Source organism: Chelonia mydas, chromosome 1 (genome assembly GCF_015237465.2).
Source record: "Chelonia mydas isolate rCheMyd1 chromosome 1, rCheMyd1.pri.v2, whole genome shotgun sequence".
Classification (NCBI taxonomy): Eukaryota; Metazoa; Chordata; order Testudines; family Cheloniidae; genus Chelonia; species Chelonia mydas.
In genome coordinates, this window is record NC_057849.1 from 219,527,981 (window position 1) to 219,542,913 (window position 14,933).

The 14,933-nt window shown below is 45.7% G+C and overlaps 2 protein-coding genes across 2 annotated transcripts in view; both read right to left on the bottom strand.

The window, feature by feature from the left end:
* LOC102938747 overlaps positions 1-14,933 on the bottom strand; it is a 94,391-nt gene that overhangs the window by 69,202 nt on the left and 10,256 nt on the right. The gene's annotated exons all lie outside the window — the stretch shown is intronic.
* On the bottom strand, positions 3,175-6,184 carry LOC114018787 (zinc finger protein 629-like). The gene has a single exon (XM_043546802.1). The coding sequence runs from the start codon at positions 4,297-4,299 to the stop codon at positions 3,175-3,177; it is 1,125 nt and encodes a 374-aa protein (XP_043402737.1). The 5' UTR covers positions 4,300-6,184.

Sequence of the window (14,933 nt, forward strand, 5' to 3'; positions counted from 1 at the left end):
TAGCTAGCTTGAATGAAAAGTATTACTGTTCTAAGGTGTTTTGTTTATGTATGTGTGTGTAAAAATAGCACACGGTATAATGCAGTCTCTGCTACTTATGGTTGGCAGCTGACTAGGTAGGAATCCAACCAATGCGTGGGGCTCTGGGCCCTGTGCATTTTCAAGTTATCTGGAGAGGAATGTTGAAGCTGAGGAGCAGAGAAAAGAGCCAAAGGAAAAAGAGAGGCACCAATCTTTGATGAGGTGCGTTGAGGGAGTCCAAATGATATCAGGGGCTGTTGGGGCAAATCATTCATTGGAGTGGATTCTCAGTCTGCAGGGAGAGAGCCATAGTAATTCACTGTGTTTCTAGATTAGTTGTGGGTGGTGGGGGTCTCTGTGCATGTGCACAGGGGCAGATTAGTTTGTTGGGCAGTGGTTTGTGTGTGTGTGTGGGGGGGGGGGGGCAGGGCTGGATTGAGGAATAGATACCGTTGGCCTGAGCATAGGACAAGAGCTCCTGGGAAGGATATGATTACATCAGTATCTCACTTTTCACATTTTTATGCAAGTTTCTAGTGCTTGTGGTTGTGAAGAAACACTCGAAGACATAACTCCAGTGTAACTGATGTGGGGGCATCTGCCTGAGTCCGCAGACAGCTGGGAACAATGGGGTGAATTTTCCAAGTCATTTCAATCGCATGTTGATTTCTTTGCCCTCAGAGCCCTGCCAATGTCATCCCAGCAGAGGACTCTGTGTGTGGCAGGAGAAGAAGAGCACATTGGGGCTAGCCATCCAAGCAAATGGATTTCTGGTAAGTACTAGGGAGCCTTGTGCTGCTGCTCCTTCCTCTCTGTGGGGTGGGTGCCAGAGACCACACTTGATGCCATTCATGCTGCTCCTGAAAGGGTTGGGGAGATGGGTTTGTTGCCATCCCTTGGGGGGGAAAGTGGCTCCATGCCACTGCCTTGCTGGGTGGAGAAGTGGGCCTCCTTTCCCTGTTATTCCAAGTGGGGAGTGGGGCCAGAGTGTGAGGTTCACGTGTGAGTGTGGGTTTGTGTGTGCATGTGTGTCAGACAGCAGGCCGCAGATTAATTCACTGATAGTTAGGAACGAAAGTGCTTGGTCATGGAGTGGGGGCTTCCAGCTCCTCTTCTTTAGTTTGGGTCTCAGTATTGTGAAGAGTTCATGGCAGCTCCTCCCTCAGTGGGTTGAGAGCACCTGCCCCATCAGCTGCCCCTCTATAGCCTTGTCTTAGACTAGAGATTTGTGCAGTTTCAGCCATTGGTGGCCAATCATTAGTGTAGCTGAGACAGGCAAAGACACGGTTTGCACCTGAGGAGGTTATGCCTCTTTGAAACTCAAAGTAAGCTCCCCCAGGGCAAATGGCAACTTTGCCTGTCAGCACTAGTGCTTGCACTGATACAGCTCCAACAATGGCTGCAACCCAGTGAATCACCAGTCTGGACTGGGCCTAAAAACATTTATGCAAATTGAAAATGCCCTGTCCCCTTTTTTTTTTGCCTGAAGATGCTGGCAGGTATGGAGACCCCTGGTGCAAACCCTTCCTTTACCATTCCTCATTGTTGGCATCTCAGTTGAATCTAGGGGCTCAGGTCTGTTTTTCAGAGAGAACCCTATCCTCACCCATCACCTGAGAGGGGGCATGGCCTAGCCAGAGTCTTCCAATGGGAGCAGGGGCTAATTTGCATGGCAAGTAGGGCCACAAAATATGCATTCTGACATAATTTCTGAAGTAATTCTTTATAAGATCTAATCTTATTGAAGCAGATTGCTGCTTCAGCTGTCCTTTGAGACCCTAGATTTGAAAAACCAGTACATAGCTGCATCTGCTGGTGCTTACAGTGGCTCTCCCGCATCTCCAGGAGCTGCCCCCGGAGATGGCTGTAGTTCCTCCTGCTCGCCTCTGCTGGCCTCCTGGAGCCATTCAGGGAAGAGGAAAATACACTAGTTTGTACTGCTTAGAAGCACTGTACAGCCAGCCCTGAAGTTCCCATGCTACCCCCGCTTGCGCTTCCCCCAGGATTGGCTGGGCAGTAACAAGGGATTCTTGTATTATGAAAACAGCAGAGCCTGGTAATTCTTCTCTAGTACCATCCCCCTCTCTGTCTCTGTGCACATTCTCATCCTCATTGGTTTGAGAGCCTTCCTTTCTGCATCTCCTGTCATACTTCAGTGTCATAAATTCTCCTGTATCTTTGAAAAATGGTTCTTTATGTTCTCTGTAGCAAAGCCTATGAATCCTTCCCTCCCCCATTAACACACTTAGGAGTGAATGGTTCTATTTATTTCAGCTCCCTGTGCCTCAGTTTTCCCATCTGTAAAGCGCGTTGAGACCTACTTATGAAAAGTGATTATGTAAGAGCAAGGTGATAGAGTTATTCAACATACAATATTTTTACACCATTGACTGCTGCATTTCATTCCCCCCGCCCCCCAGGCTTTCAGCTGTCCTGTAATAGATCCCCTCTTTCATCCCATTTTAAAGCAACCTTTGCCAGGAGAATTGATAAATCCATAGTTAAAGCAAACTGGAGTTTTACTGTGATCCAGTGAAATATTCAGAAACTATTTGCTCCTGCAGATAGACTATTGAAATGACACACTTCTCTCAAAAGCATTTATTAGCTTCAGAACCTTCTAGGCCCCTCTACAGGCAGGAATAAACAGACTTAATTTGTGTTCTGTGTGATTAAACAACTTCTGGGCTGTTTCATTCGTCTTTGTACACCTGTGATTACAAGAGGCTATTCTCTCTGTACACTTTGCAGAGTGTCTGAGTCTGCCTTCCAGAATCAATGTAACTTAATTTGCACAATAAAGAAACCCAAAGGTTTTAATGCTTCACGGATTGACTTCAAGTGACTGTCTCTTGTGTTTTCTCTGTCAGTAATATAAATACATAAGAGAAGGAAAAAAAATCCCTCTTATCCCTCCCAGTCTCTAGTCAATGACCCTCTACAACTCCTCTCCCTGCTATTCTCCTGTTCAGAATCACTCCCCACAACTTGACTGATCACCCAGTGTCTGTTCTCTGCTTTCTCTTCACTTTACTTCTTATTACTCCCTCTACAAGCATCCAGTCTTTTAGTATGACAGCTCCACCCTCCCTCATGCTTTGAGTTCTTACTAGCCAATGTTCAGAACTCCCAATCCCCAAATGAGCAGTAACCTCAGGAACATGCTTGCTCTCCCTCCAATGCTCTCTGCTCCAGAGGATGTATTTTGTTAATTGGAAGAATGACTGATGCACCTAAAAATGAAGCTGCCCCCTGATTTCCACTCCACGTGGAGACTCTGATGCAATAACAGAAGCGCCTTGTTTCGGAGGCTTTCCCCACACTGTGTACATCTATAGGGGCTTTCCCCTTTGTGGATTCTCTGATATCTAACAAGGTGTACTCTCTGGCTGAAGCTTTTCCCGCACTGGGGGCATTTATAGGGTCTCTTACCCTTGTGAGTGTCATGAGTATCTGGTGTCGCAGGAGGTCTGAGCTCTGAATGAAGCTTTTCCCACACTCCTTACAAGTGTAGGGTTTCTTTCCCGAGTGGGTGCTCTGATGATGAATGAGGCGCGAGCGCTGGCTGAAGCCCTTCCTGCACTCAGCACACTGGCAGGGTCTCTCTCTCATGTGGATCCGCTGGTGGTTAATAAGGTGCATGTTGGTGCTGAAGCTCTTCCCACACTCAGGGCATGTATAGGATCTCTCCCCTTTGTGGGTTCTCTGGTGCTTGATAAAATGGGAACGCTGACCAAAGCTTTTCCCGCACTCAGCACACTGGTAGCATCTCTCTCCTGCATGGGTTCTCTGGCGGTTAACGAGGTCCGTGTTGGCACTGAAGCTTTTCCCACACACCTTACCTCTGTAGGGTGCCTCTCCTCTGTGAAGTCTCTGATGAGATGTAAGTGGGGAGCTCTCCTGGAAGCTTTTCCCACACTCAGTATATTTAACAGCTCTCTCTCCCATGTGGGTTCTCTGATGTTGAATAAGCTCCAAGCTCTGATTGATGTTTTCCCTACATTCGCTCCATGTGCCCAGTCTCTCCCCTATGGGGGATTTCTGGCAAAGACTCATTTCTTTGAGGTTCTTGAAACTTATTTCCTGGTGAGTGGTTTTACCGTGGCTCTTCCACACAGGGGTTTTCGTCTCACTTTCTGACTTGCACTCACTGTCGTAGACTTTTCCCCAGTCAGAAGTTTGGGAAATAGTATTGTTGGATCTTTCCAACAATGTCTCTTGTGTTTCCACTGGCTCAGCTCCTTTATGAGAAGGAGAATCCAGCAGAAGCCTCTCCATCAAGAATGCCTCATCTTTTGGAATAAAAAGAAAATACGCACATGATCTGTGTACTTGGGACAAATACAAGTGCGGAATAGGTAAACTTCAAAATCACAATCCCAAATCAGAATAAGATAAGAGGGATAAATATTTAGGAGCCAAATCTTCATAATTCTTGATCAGAGTGTCAGAAGGGGACAAATTGTGCTTATAAACCCCATTTGAATATTAAGGTGCAGGGAAGGACGTCAATCAGTACTGATAAAAAGCCCTGCGTGACATCTGCAACAAGGATATGACGGCAATTGGAACAAGAGAGGACTATATTATTTGAGACAGAATCTGAAGGTCTCATGCTGGCTTTTCTGAAATTCCATCTTCTTATTTATACTCTAATTGTTTCAGATTGCTTATGCTCATTCCTCCCCTGAAGAGAAACCTTTCGGGATCACCGTATCCACAGAGACCTGGAGATTTGGAAAACAAGTCTCTTCCCCTTGTTTCATACAGGAGATCACATCAGGTTTGGATATCGTAATTCCTGATCACAGGAAGAAAAGCAGGTGATATCACTGTTTAGGAAACAAATCACTGAGGACTTACAAAGAAGACCATGGACCAGATTCTGACACCTTTACTCATATTGGCCTAGAGCTTTCTCCATAAATAGTCCTACTGACTCCAGAGGGAGTATCCGTGGAGTAAGATACTACTCAGCATGCGTAAGTAAATTAGAATATGGCCTTGTGAGGTTAAACTCACACCCATTCTTTGTTGGAGTGGACATGTAATCCAAAACTGATGGGAAGATGTTTAGAAGCTATCACAACTTCCCTACATAGGGACTCATGGTGCACACTTATTATGCCACTTGCCAGTTCCTGAACAGTGCACCGCATTGGAATGGAGAATGGCTTCCTCAGCCTTGAAAGACCAGCGCTCCCTTTCCAGGATGAAGCCAATCTTATTATGAGCATGTGTCTGGCACTGGGGTAGGAGGGGAGTAGAATAATTCTTCATACGTATCATTTCAGTACACTGACAAAGACACAAAACACAGAGCCATTCTTCCTCCTTAGAAAATTCTTGGCATTGGGATGAATTGGGTGGATTTGCACTCACATAGCGTTTTGAAGTTTCCTTTCACACAGGGTGTTGATCCACCAGAAATATAAAAGACAGAGAAGAGCCCTGAGCAAAAGCCAAACTGGGAACTTCACAGAGCATTCTAGCAAACAAGAGAAAGTATAGCTTTACCCAGGGAGACTAGAGTATAGTAAATTTCCTGCATGGTATCCCTGCAGAAGTCCTACTTCCCTTCATCGAAGAGAGTCCCATTCTCCTCAGAGAAATATTTGGCCACCTGATCAGGTGTCACTGCCACCTGAAACAACAAGCAACCACTGCTCAGCACCAGCTGCGCTGAAAGGCCCATTGCGCAACTGCAGAAGGAAGGAAAAAGCTGCTGGTGTTGGACCATAATAAACATTTCCCATGTCATGGCCCAGATGCAAGGGGCGGGACTTGCTCCCCCAGCAAAGGACATGTACCTAAAAGGTCTGTGTATTTGTTTTATGTTGGGGCGGGAAGAGAAGAAGTAGTCAGAGAGAAAAGGAGAGGATAAAAGAGGGACAGAGGGATAGATGTAAACGGACTTTATGAGGAGTCTGCTACAGAAAACCCCTGGCAAAAAAAGGCTGGGATTCACCTCAGATAGATACTCAGGGAGGCAGGATTTGGAACGGGGGGAGTATAAATTAGCCATAAATTCTACTGGTTATACATTTTACCTCCACTTGCTCTGAGTCACCATTTTGAAGTCACTCAGCCAGTGCCATAGAGGCAACATACTCAGGGCTTATTTACATTACCCGATCGACGGGCAGCTATCGATGCAGCGGCGGTCAATTTATCGCATCTAGTCTAGAAACGATAAATCGACTGCTGAACGCTCTCCCGTCCACTCCGGTACTCCACCAGGGCGAGAGGCGCAGGCGGAGTCGACGGGAGAGCATTAGCCATCGACTTACCGCAGTGAAGACACCGCGGTAGTAGATCTAAGTATGTCGACTTCAGCTACATTATTCATGTAGCTGAAGTTGCGTAACTTAGATCGATCCCCCCCGCAGTATAGACCAGGCCTCAGTCCCATTCATCATCCAGGTCTACACTTGCTCCTCCTAGACACTGGAGTTGGTAACAGTGCTCCATTGACTCTCATGGTTCAGGTAGCCAATTTCCTAGGCCAGTAATTATTGGCTTTCTATATTATTGGGCTGACAGAGGCCCTCATTCTATGGATACTTTCAGAGCATAGGAATCAACAGTCACTGTCAAGTGACAGGGTTTACCACTTATTGTACAGGTCTTGGTATGAGGACAAAAACCAGATGCTAATCCCCGTTCCTTCATGTTCTTTAACTCTGCTGGGCCACTGTTGCCAGCTCGTACAATTTTATTGCTAGTCTTGTGACATTTAGTGTTCTTCTTACAGCCTCAGCTCCTGGAGGCATATGATTATGTCAGAATCTCAGCTTTCATTAAAAAAAAGTAAGTTTTTGGCCCTCAGAGTTGTAGTGAAAAGCCAAAAAACATGAATCGAGAGCATTCTAAAAGCTCAGAAAAAGAAGACAACATTGTTTTTTAAAATCTCATTGTTTTAAGCCAATCTCATGATTTTTGAGCACGTGGGTTTGGAAATACAGCTGTTTGCTCACATCCTCTCTCACACAGAAACTCAGCTTTACTTCTCCATTCTGGTTTCTCATGGGAATAATCAGGTTTGAGTGTCCTTTCCTGTTCCCCACACCTCTCAGATGCTTGATGAATGAGCTGGAAAGCCTCAGTCAGTGTGACTGCCTGCTCCATGGTTTCTGGATGACGTTCCCAGACCCAGGTCTGAATTTTCTCAGGCAAGATGGTCAGTAACTGCTTGAGAACTATCAGCTCCATGATCTGCTCCTTCGTATGATTCTCCAGCTTAAGCCATTGGTGGGAAAGTTCACGGAGTCAGCTGCACACCTCTGGGGGTCCTTCTGCCGCTCAGTAGCTGAACAGTCTAAAGGGTTGGCAGTGTGTCTACATGCCAGTATTGTAATCTCACAGGATGGCTTCCTTCACTTTATCATAGTCTCCTCCCTCTTTATTATCTGGTCTACTACATGCCTTTAGGGCTTTTGCACTGAGGCAGGGTAGGAGTCAAATTACCCACTGTCCTCTAGACCCCTGGCAGGCTTCAGCTGCTTGTTTACAGGAGCTGAGATAGTTCACCCTCTGTTGTTATCTTAGATATCTTTGAGTTTTCCTCTGCAGATGGAGGGGGCTAGTACTGGCATCTGGATTACCTCCTCCGATTAGTCTCCTGCTGCTGCTGCTCATTAGTGATTGTTGCTACCTCCTTAATTCTTCCATTATCCCAAACTGGATAACAGGACTGGCTTTCCCTGCTCAGTCCAGTTCCTCCTTTGGAGTTCGGCCTCTGGGCGATACACCTCTCTGCCAAGACACCTTCACCTTCAACAGCTCCTTCCTTGCTTCAGCCCTGTGCCCCACTCCTCCGCTGCTCCACAGATACTCCTCAAAACTGACCCGCAGCAGCACCTGTTCTAATGCTGCATTCCAAACTACACTGCTAACCCACTCCAGTCCTGATGGGCAGGATCCCCTGCTATTCCAGACCCTAAAAGAAGCCCATGTTCTGTCTAGGGCTGCCTGGTTTTTCCTCTTTCCTTTTCCCAGCTGTGACTCTGGCTTTGATTTCTTCTCTCTGTGACCAGTTCCTACAGGCAACAATTCCTTGCTTCTCTGTTGCTGCTTTCTGTCCTCTTCCCCTGGAGCCTCTGCCCTTGTACTCTCTTTCTGCTGTCTCCTCTGATGACAGATGCCCTGACTTACTTCTCCAGCTAGGAGCATGCAAAAGGGATCATTAATTCCTGCTGGTCTTTGGTGGGGAGCCACTTCAAACACCAGGTTCTGCTGTGTGCTCACTGCACTGAGCCTGGGACACCAGGTTGCAAGGGGACCAGTGGCTGAGAACAGGACGTTCCCTCTCTATTAAAGTCCCCCCTTGATGGTACTTCTTGGTGGAGGTCGTAAAAGCTCTATAGTTTTAATCCTTAACTCCCCAGACAAAGGGAAAGTGCTGTTGGCGGGGAGGAGGTGGGAATTGCTGGATCTTTATATCCAGTTACTGCCCTCCTTCTGCCCCCTCCCACATTCTGCCTGCTGGAGCAGAGAGTTGGGTAGGAGGGGACGTTTTTAGTAGGGGAAGTGGGCAGAGAGAGCCACAGCAGAGGAGAGGGGAAAAGAAAGGCCAGAACTAGACAGGATACAAAGGGAATCAAAGCCTGAACCACAGGAAAAAAATCAAAGCTCCCTTGGACAGCAGCACATTAGACAGGAAGGACTAAAATAGCAGCAAGGGCTCCCCAAATCAGTCAGCCAGCTCAGGAACTGCATTTGGGGGCACAGCTGAAGACCAGCAGGATTTCCCCCAGTCTCAAGCTAGCAAAGTAGCCAGCTAACGGACAGCATGTGGAGTGGTCTGTGAAGTGCAGTTCTACCTAACCTCTCCTTTCCACAACTGAAAGTTCAGAGGGTGACTAGAGGGGACCAGAGTCATTTAGACCTGTGCAGAGAGAGAAAGAGAGTAGTCAGTGTAGAATGCTACCAAATCAGAACAGGGACATTCCCCAACTGCACTGCACTTTCCTGGCACACTGTAAACAAGTCCAGGCAGGCCACCAGGATGAGAGTTTCTGATCTTTGTTGTTTTCCAGATTCATTTAAAACAGAGGACTTGGGGGGGTTTCTGATTGACCCCCCGTCCCAAAAAGAGAGATTTATTTGATGTATTTTAATATGTTATTTCCACCACAAATGACAGAGAGAAACCAAGTATGGGTAGGAGTGGGGTACGGTGGGGTCGGGGTGGGTTAGTCAGAAGGAAAATCTCATTCTTTTAAATTTCCCAGTGTAGACAGGAAATGTAGACAGCTCCTGCATCTGAACATAATCCTATGCCCTCAGGCCAAGATTTGCAACACGGATGAATGATTTTGGGTGCCCATCGTTAGACACCTGAAAGGCACCAATTTTTGGAAAATAGGTGCTCAGCAGTTTTGGAAAATCAGACCCCTGTAAAGTGACTCTGTTTGGGCCCCTGAAATCCCTAGTCACTTTTAAAAACTTTGGCCCCACTGTACAAAAAGCTGTTGTCTCAAATGGAGTAAAGAGCTGTCTTCTTCTCAGCTGATTTCTCACTTTAATACTAGAGGTCCTATGGGTGGGAAGAGATGGGAACTGTGGACTAAAACCCATTACAAAGCATCCAGATGGGAAACTATTCTGGAATAGCTATAGCAGAATAACTGGTCCAGAATAGCTCTGCCGATCTGTGATAATGAAGGGGGTGGGGGGTAACTCCCTTTTATGGACCCATCCAGCCAGTTACCTATAAAAGCCCTCTTAGTAGCTATTCTCTAATTGCTCTACCTATAAAGGGTTAAAAGAAGTGAGTGGGCACCTGGCCAAAAGAGCCAATGGGAAGGCTAGAACTTTTTAAAATTGAAACAAGACTCCCCTTTTGTCTGTCTGTTGTTGTTCTCCAGAGAGAGGGGACAAAGCAGCGATGCTATAAGACGCTTTGGGCCAGGTATGAAAAATTATCAGATCATACCTTGGGAGTTTAATATAAGCCTGGAATGGCCAGTATTAATTTTTAAAATCCTTGCGGGCCCCCACCTCCTGCACTCAAAGTGCCAGAGTGGGGAATCAGCCTTGACATGGTCAATTTCCCTGTATAGACAAGCCCTTAGGATAGCTCTATTGTGGTGTTGCCAATTTATCACGAGTTTTTTGCAATATTTGTAAAGGCCCCGCTCTAGGAGACTGCTGATTATATGAGAATTTCAGCTTTCATTTCTAGATAGGAAAGTTGCACCAGTTTAACTAGGCTTCGTCTACACCAAAAAGGATTTACTGGTATAGACATACTGGTAGAGCTGTATCAGCAGGCCCCCAGTGGAGACGTAGCTTATGCCAGGAAAAGAGGGCATTTGCTAGTATAGCTTATGCCAGTTCAAATTATACTAGCAAAAGGACTTGTTTGACAGTATAATTGCATCTACAGCGCAGCTTTTGCTGTCACAGCTAAATTGATTGGGCTGTGGTGTTTTCATAAAACTTTTAAGTGTAGACCAGACCTAAAATTGATCCAGTTAAATCATTATGAACCCTTCTGTGGATACTTATTTCAGTTTGAGTGACTTATTTAACTTAAATCTGTTCCCAGTCAACTTAAACTAAACTGCATAAAGTCACTCTTATACCAAAATAAGTGTCCATACAGGGATTTGCACTGTCTTAACTAGATCAATTCAAAGTCACACCTTAGTTTATACCAGTGCAACTTTCCCTCAGATGGCCAGAAGATGGAGCAGTTGTGAAAAATAAAGTATCCCTCCTGTTCTCCTGCTCTCTCAGGAATTTTTTTGCTGTGCATGATGAAGTGGGTCCTTTCCATCAAACTCCACAACTTAAATCAGGTGAGCAGGCACTCAGCTAGGGTAGACAGAAAACAATGATACAGGCAAGCATGCAGCCACACAGACAGCATTCACACTGGCATGCACGCACACAGGGAGGTAGTCAATTAGGCGCTCACCTAGGCCAACAGTGAGGCACATATCCAGGCAGAAAAACCCTAGACAAGGGAGAAGACATTCATACAAGCACTGTAGAAAGCAGAGGGACATACAGAAACTCATGAATATGCTCAGGCAGATGCCCATATGCGCTGTCTGTCATGTACCTCAGGGGGTTGGAAGGCAGGCTCAAACTTTAGTATGCAGGCCAGCCTCTTGTCAGGGAAGAAGTGTGTCTAGCTAGGCACACAGGCCTAGATCCATAAAGATACTTAGGCCCCTTATAGACTTAGGCACTTAAGTCCTGTTTTTAGGAGTCAGTGAGCCACAAACACCCCGCTTGGCTGCTGCCTGGCCCTGTAGGCGCCTACATTTGCGAGGCACATACATTTTTGCAGTAAAAGTTCCCTACGTGCCTCTGTTTCTGCCTCTAAGCATGTGCACTGCTGCCTCACTCTAGGCCTAAACCCCAGAGCAACCCACAAAAGGGAGGAAGATAGGCACTCCTTTGCCTAACGTGTGCAGGGCCTGATCATGATTATAATATAGGTACAGGCCAATTTGGGCTATGTAGCTGGGTAGTAGGGTCCTCAGTGGGTTGGATGGCCCAGTGGTTAGCATCCACTCAGCTATGGGGTAGTGATAGGGGAGTCTATCCCCTCCCCCCCCCCACTCCATCAGCTTCCAACCCCAGGCTCTAGGATGGTCAGTAGCATTGACTCTGAAGGGTGGGGACCCTCTGAGTTATCCTCCCTGGGATACCCCCTACCACTGCTCCCTCTACTTCTGGTCCCAGATAAGGAAAAAGAAAAAAGAAACCAAACTATCAGCCGCACCAGACTCAGCATACAGTCCTGGTACTTCAGGGAGGGCTTGGGGGGGCCCCCTTTGGCAGAAGCCTGCAAGATAGATCTCTACTCCTCTCCTGCCTTCTGAGCCGGGTTGCTCCCTTTTCAAACCTGTCTCCAGTTGGAGCATGCTCTGCAGGGTTGGACCAGCAGGGCTAACTGGGCCCAGGACTGTCCTTTAACCCCTTCTGTCCCTGTGTGGGGTTTGTATACCCCATCACAAGCTGCTGTAGTAATGCTTAATAATATGTGCACTTAAATGTTTGGAATATGTATTGTGGGTAGTATTATCAGCATAATATATATGTACGCTAGCCAACATATGTTAGTCAACACACCTAACTCAGGCTTTGTGGATTGCAGTGTTGTTCCCATAATTTTCAAGGTGCCGAAACATTAGGTGTTGCAATGCTAAGCTTCACAATGCCTATGCCCCTTTATGGAGCTGGGTTCAAATATCCCCACAAAACAGCTGTCAGGTGCAGAGACATCAAGGAAGGCAGGCAAGCAACCACAGGCACTAAATGAATAGCAACCCACTGCAAAGGCAGACAGGTAGGGATCCAGCAAACATGGCACTTAAGCACATAGGCCAGCGAGCACAGAGAACTGCAGGTGGCTAGGCAGACTATGGGGAGGCTAGCAAGCACCTATACCACTCAATGCCACCTTGCAGGAGCAAAGACAGCTGAATCCCACTGTTTTATCCGGGGAGTCAAGTTCTCAGGTAGCAAATCCACTCTCTTCCCCAAATCAATTCACCGACTGACCAGCACAATTGGACACAAATCCTGAGACCCACATTCCAGGCACCCCTATTATACCAATAAAATAAAAACCAGCAGGATCTTATTAAAGAAGTTCTGTATTAAAATCACAAATGAGTTTGATTCCCCATAGTTTAAATTTCAGGGTATTACTAATTAAGAGGTCTCCTGGTGTTTTGGTACCGTTTCTCTCCCTCTCTGTGTGAAATTTGCAAGCTGCTAATTGTGTTAGTACATCCTAAGACAAAGTCTGTTCTCAAAGCAATACTTTGTAACAACAACTACTCACACAGAGAGAGACTCAAAGCCATACTTTGTAACAACAGAAACAGCACACAGATACTCCCCGCCCTTTTGTTGTATTCATCTCGCTTTGTTAACAATTGTGATTAAAATAGAGATAGAGGATGTATGTGGATGGATGCTTGGTGTGAATAATTGAATGATCAGGGAGGTGCCAGCCTAAGAATCCAGTGTCCATCGACCGAAGAAGGCATCAAGTAGAAACAACCAGAGGACCCCCGGAGGGCAGACTGGAATCCACCCAACAGCCTCAAGGATGGGAGAACCGAAGAACAACACGGAGCCGTCAGGAATGTGCTATCTGCTGATTGATTCAGCAACAGCATGATGAAGCAATTCCCATAGACTAGCATAGGAATAAATTCCTATAAAAATGGACTCTAGAAACAGAACTTTGGGGTCTGATTCTGCAAACCAACTTCCAGGAGCGTCAGATGTGCATCTGACAAGGCCCTGCTCCCTCCTCGTGTCCAGCCCACCTGGCCAGTGGCTTGGCATGAGCAACTCTAAGGCTGGTAACTATGATAACCTTGCAGAACCTGTGTGTGTGTGCGTATGAATGAATGTGTGAATAAATATGAAATTTAATGGAAAGTTATAGCTATAACTAACTGCTTACTATGTTTCTTTCTGTATGCATAATAAATGTGGCATTTTGCCTTTTCCCCTTTAATAAGATCCTGCTGGTTTTTATTTTATTGGTATAACACCCCAGATAAGCAATGGGGTGAATCAGCATAGGCGTGAAGTCTGTTACTGCTCCGATGAGTATCTGCATTTGGCAGCCAGACCAATCTGTACTCCCACTGCACAAGCCCTTTTAGCAAAATACAATATTCTTGAAAAAATTAACTGAGAACAAGGGAGTCATGGATTAAAATGAAGAAAGCTTGATTGTCTGTGGCCACAGCCATCCTAGAACACACATGGCTCTGGAGCTCTCACATGTGCCTTGAGGAACCAGTTATCTGTGTATGATGGAGAGTTGCTAACCATCCAGGATTGTCCTGGAGTCTCCAGAAATTAAAGATTAATCTTTTAATTAAAGATTATGTCTTGTGATAGAACCTCCAGGAATGCATCCAACCAAAATTGGCAACCTTAGCTGTTTTGAGTATAGACCCTATGCTGCAACAGCCACAAAGGGGTTAATGGATAGACCTGCTACTTCCCCACTTGTGGCTAATTATTTGACAAGAAATAGCTGGGATAAAAGGCTGCAGCTTTGGCAGAAAGGGGTAGTTGCTGGAGGGAACTACACTGAGGAAGTGCTTCTGCAAGGAACTAGTACTGCCCAAGGAACAGACCCAGAAATGCTATGGGGGACTGGACTTTCTTAGGACCATGTTGTTGGGTCCTTAGGAAGACTGCAATACAAGGATAAAAGTAGCTGACATGGGCCTGGAAGATCAAGTGAATGTGATCTTAAAAGGTCAGTATATTCTTAATAGCCCTTTACTGCTGGGGAATAAGCCCCCTCATGCTGGGGTTGCAGATAAGCTGCAAGGCTAGACCACCCTGTGCCTATTCCAGATTACATCTCCTGTTGTTGTTGTTGTTGTTATGGTACAGGCATGCCAAGGCAAAAAAAATGCTTATTAATCTTCCCAAGTATAGACGGGGTCAGAGTGTCCTAGGGCAAGCAAGGTGTGAATTTCTCAGGGTCTGGATATGGTAGTAACCTGCTGTCTGATCTCCAGAACCTCTGCTTTCATCTGAAAGCAAAGGAAACCCTTGAGTTGTTTCTTAGGACTTGTTGTCATTAATTTTTTTTTTTTTTCAATTTATTGGTTGCCAATTAATCTGAGGTAACTAGGCTTTACAAAGATGATAATCTGGATGAAGTAATGGGTTTCTGGGAATTCTGAAGATGTGGGGGAGGAAGAAATTGTTCTGGGTCAAACTATTTTGATTTTGACTTTTTAAACATTTTAATTTTTTTAAATTGCCTCTTCAGTTTGAAATATTTCAAATTTTTTTAAATGTTTCACTTTGAAAAGTCACAAAATACTTTTTTCAGAAACTTTAGTTTCTATTTCTAACAGATGCAGTTCAGCAACACCAAAACTTTGTAAATTTATGTCCACTTT

What these genes read in the sequence shown, in the direction of transcription:
- LOC114018787 (XM_043546802.1), bottom strand. Translation starts at nt 4,299, where the DNA reads ATGGAGAGGCTTCTGCTGGATTCTCCTTCTCATAAAGGAGCTGAGCCA.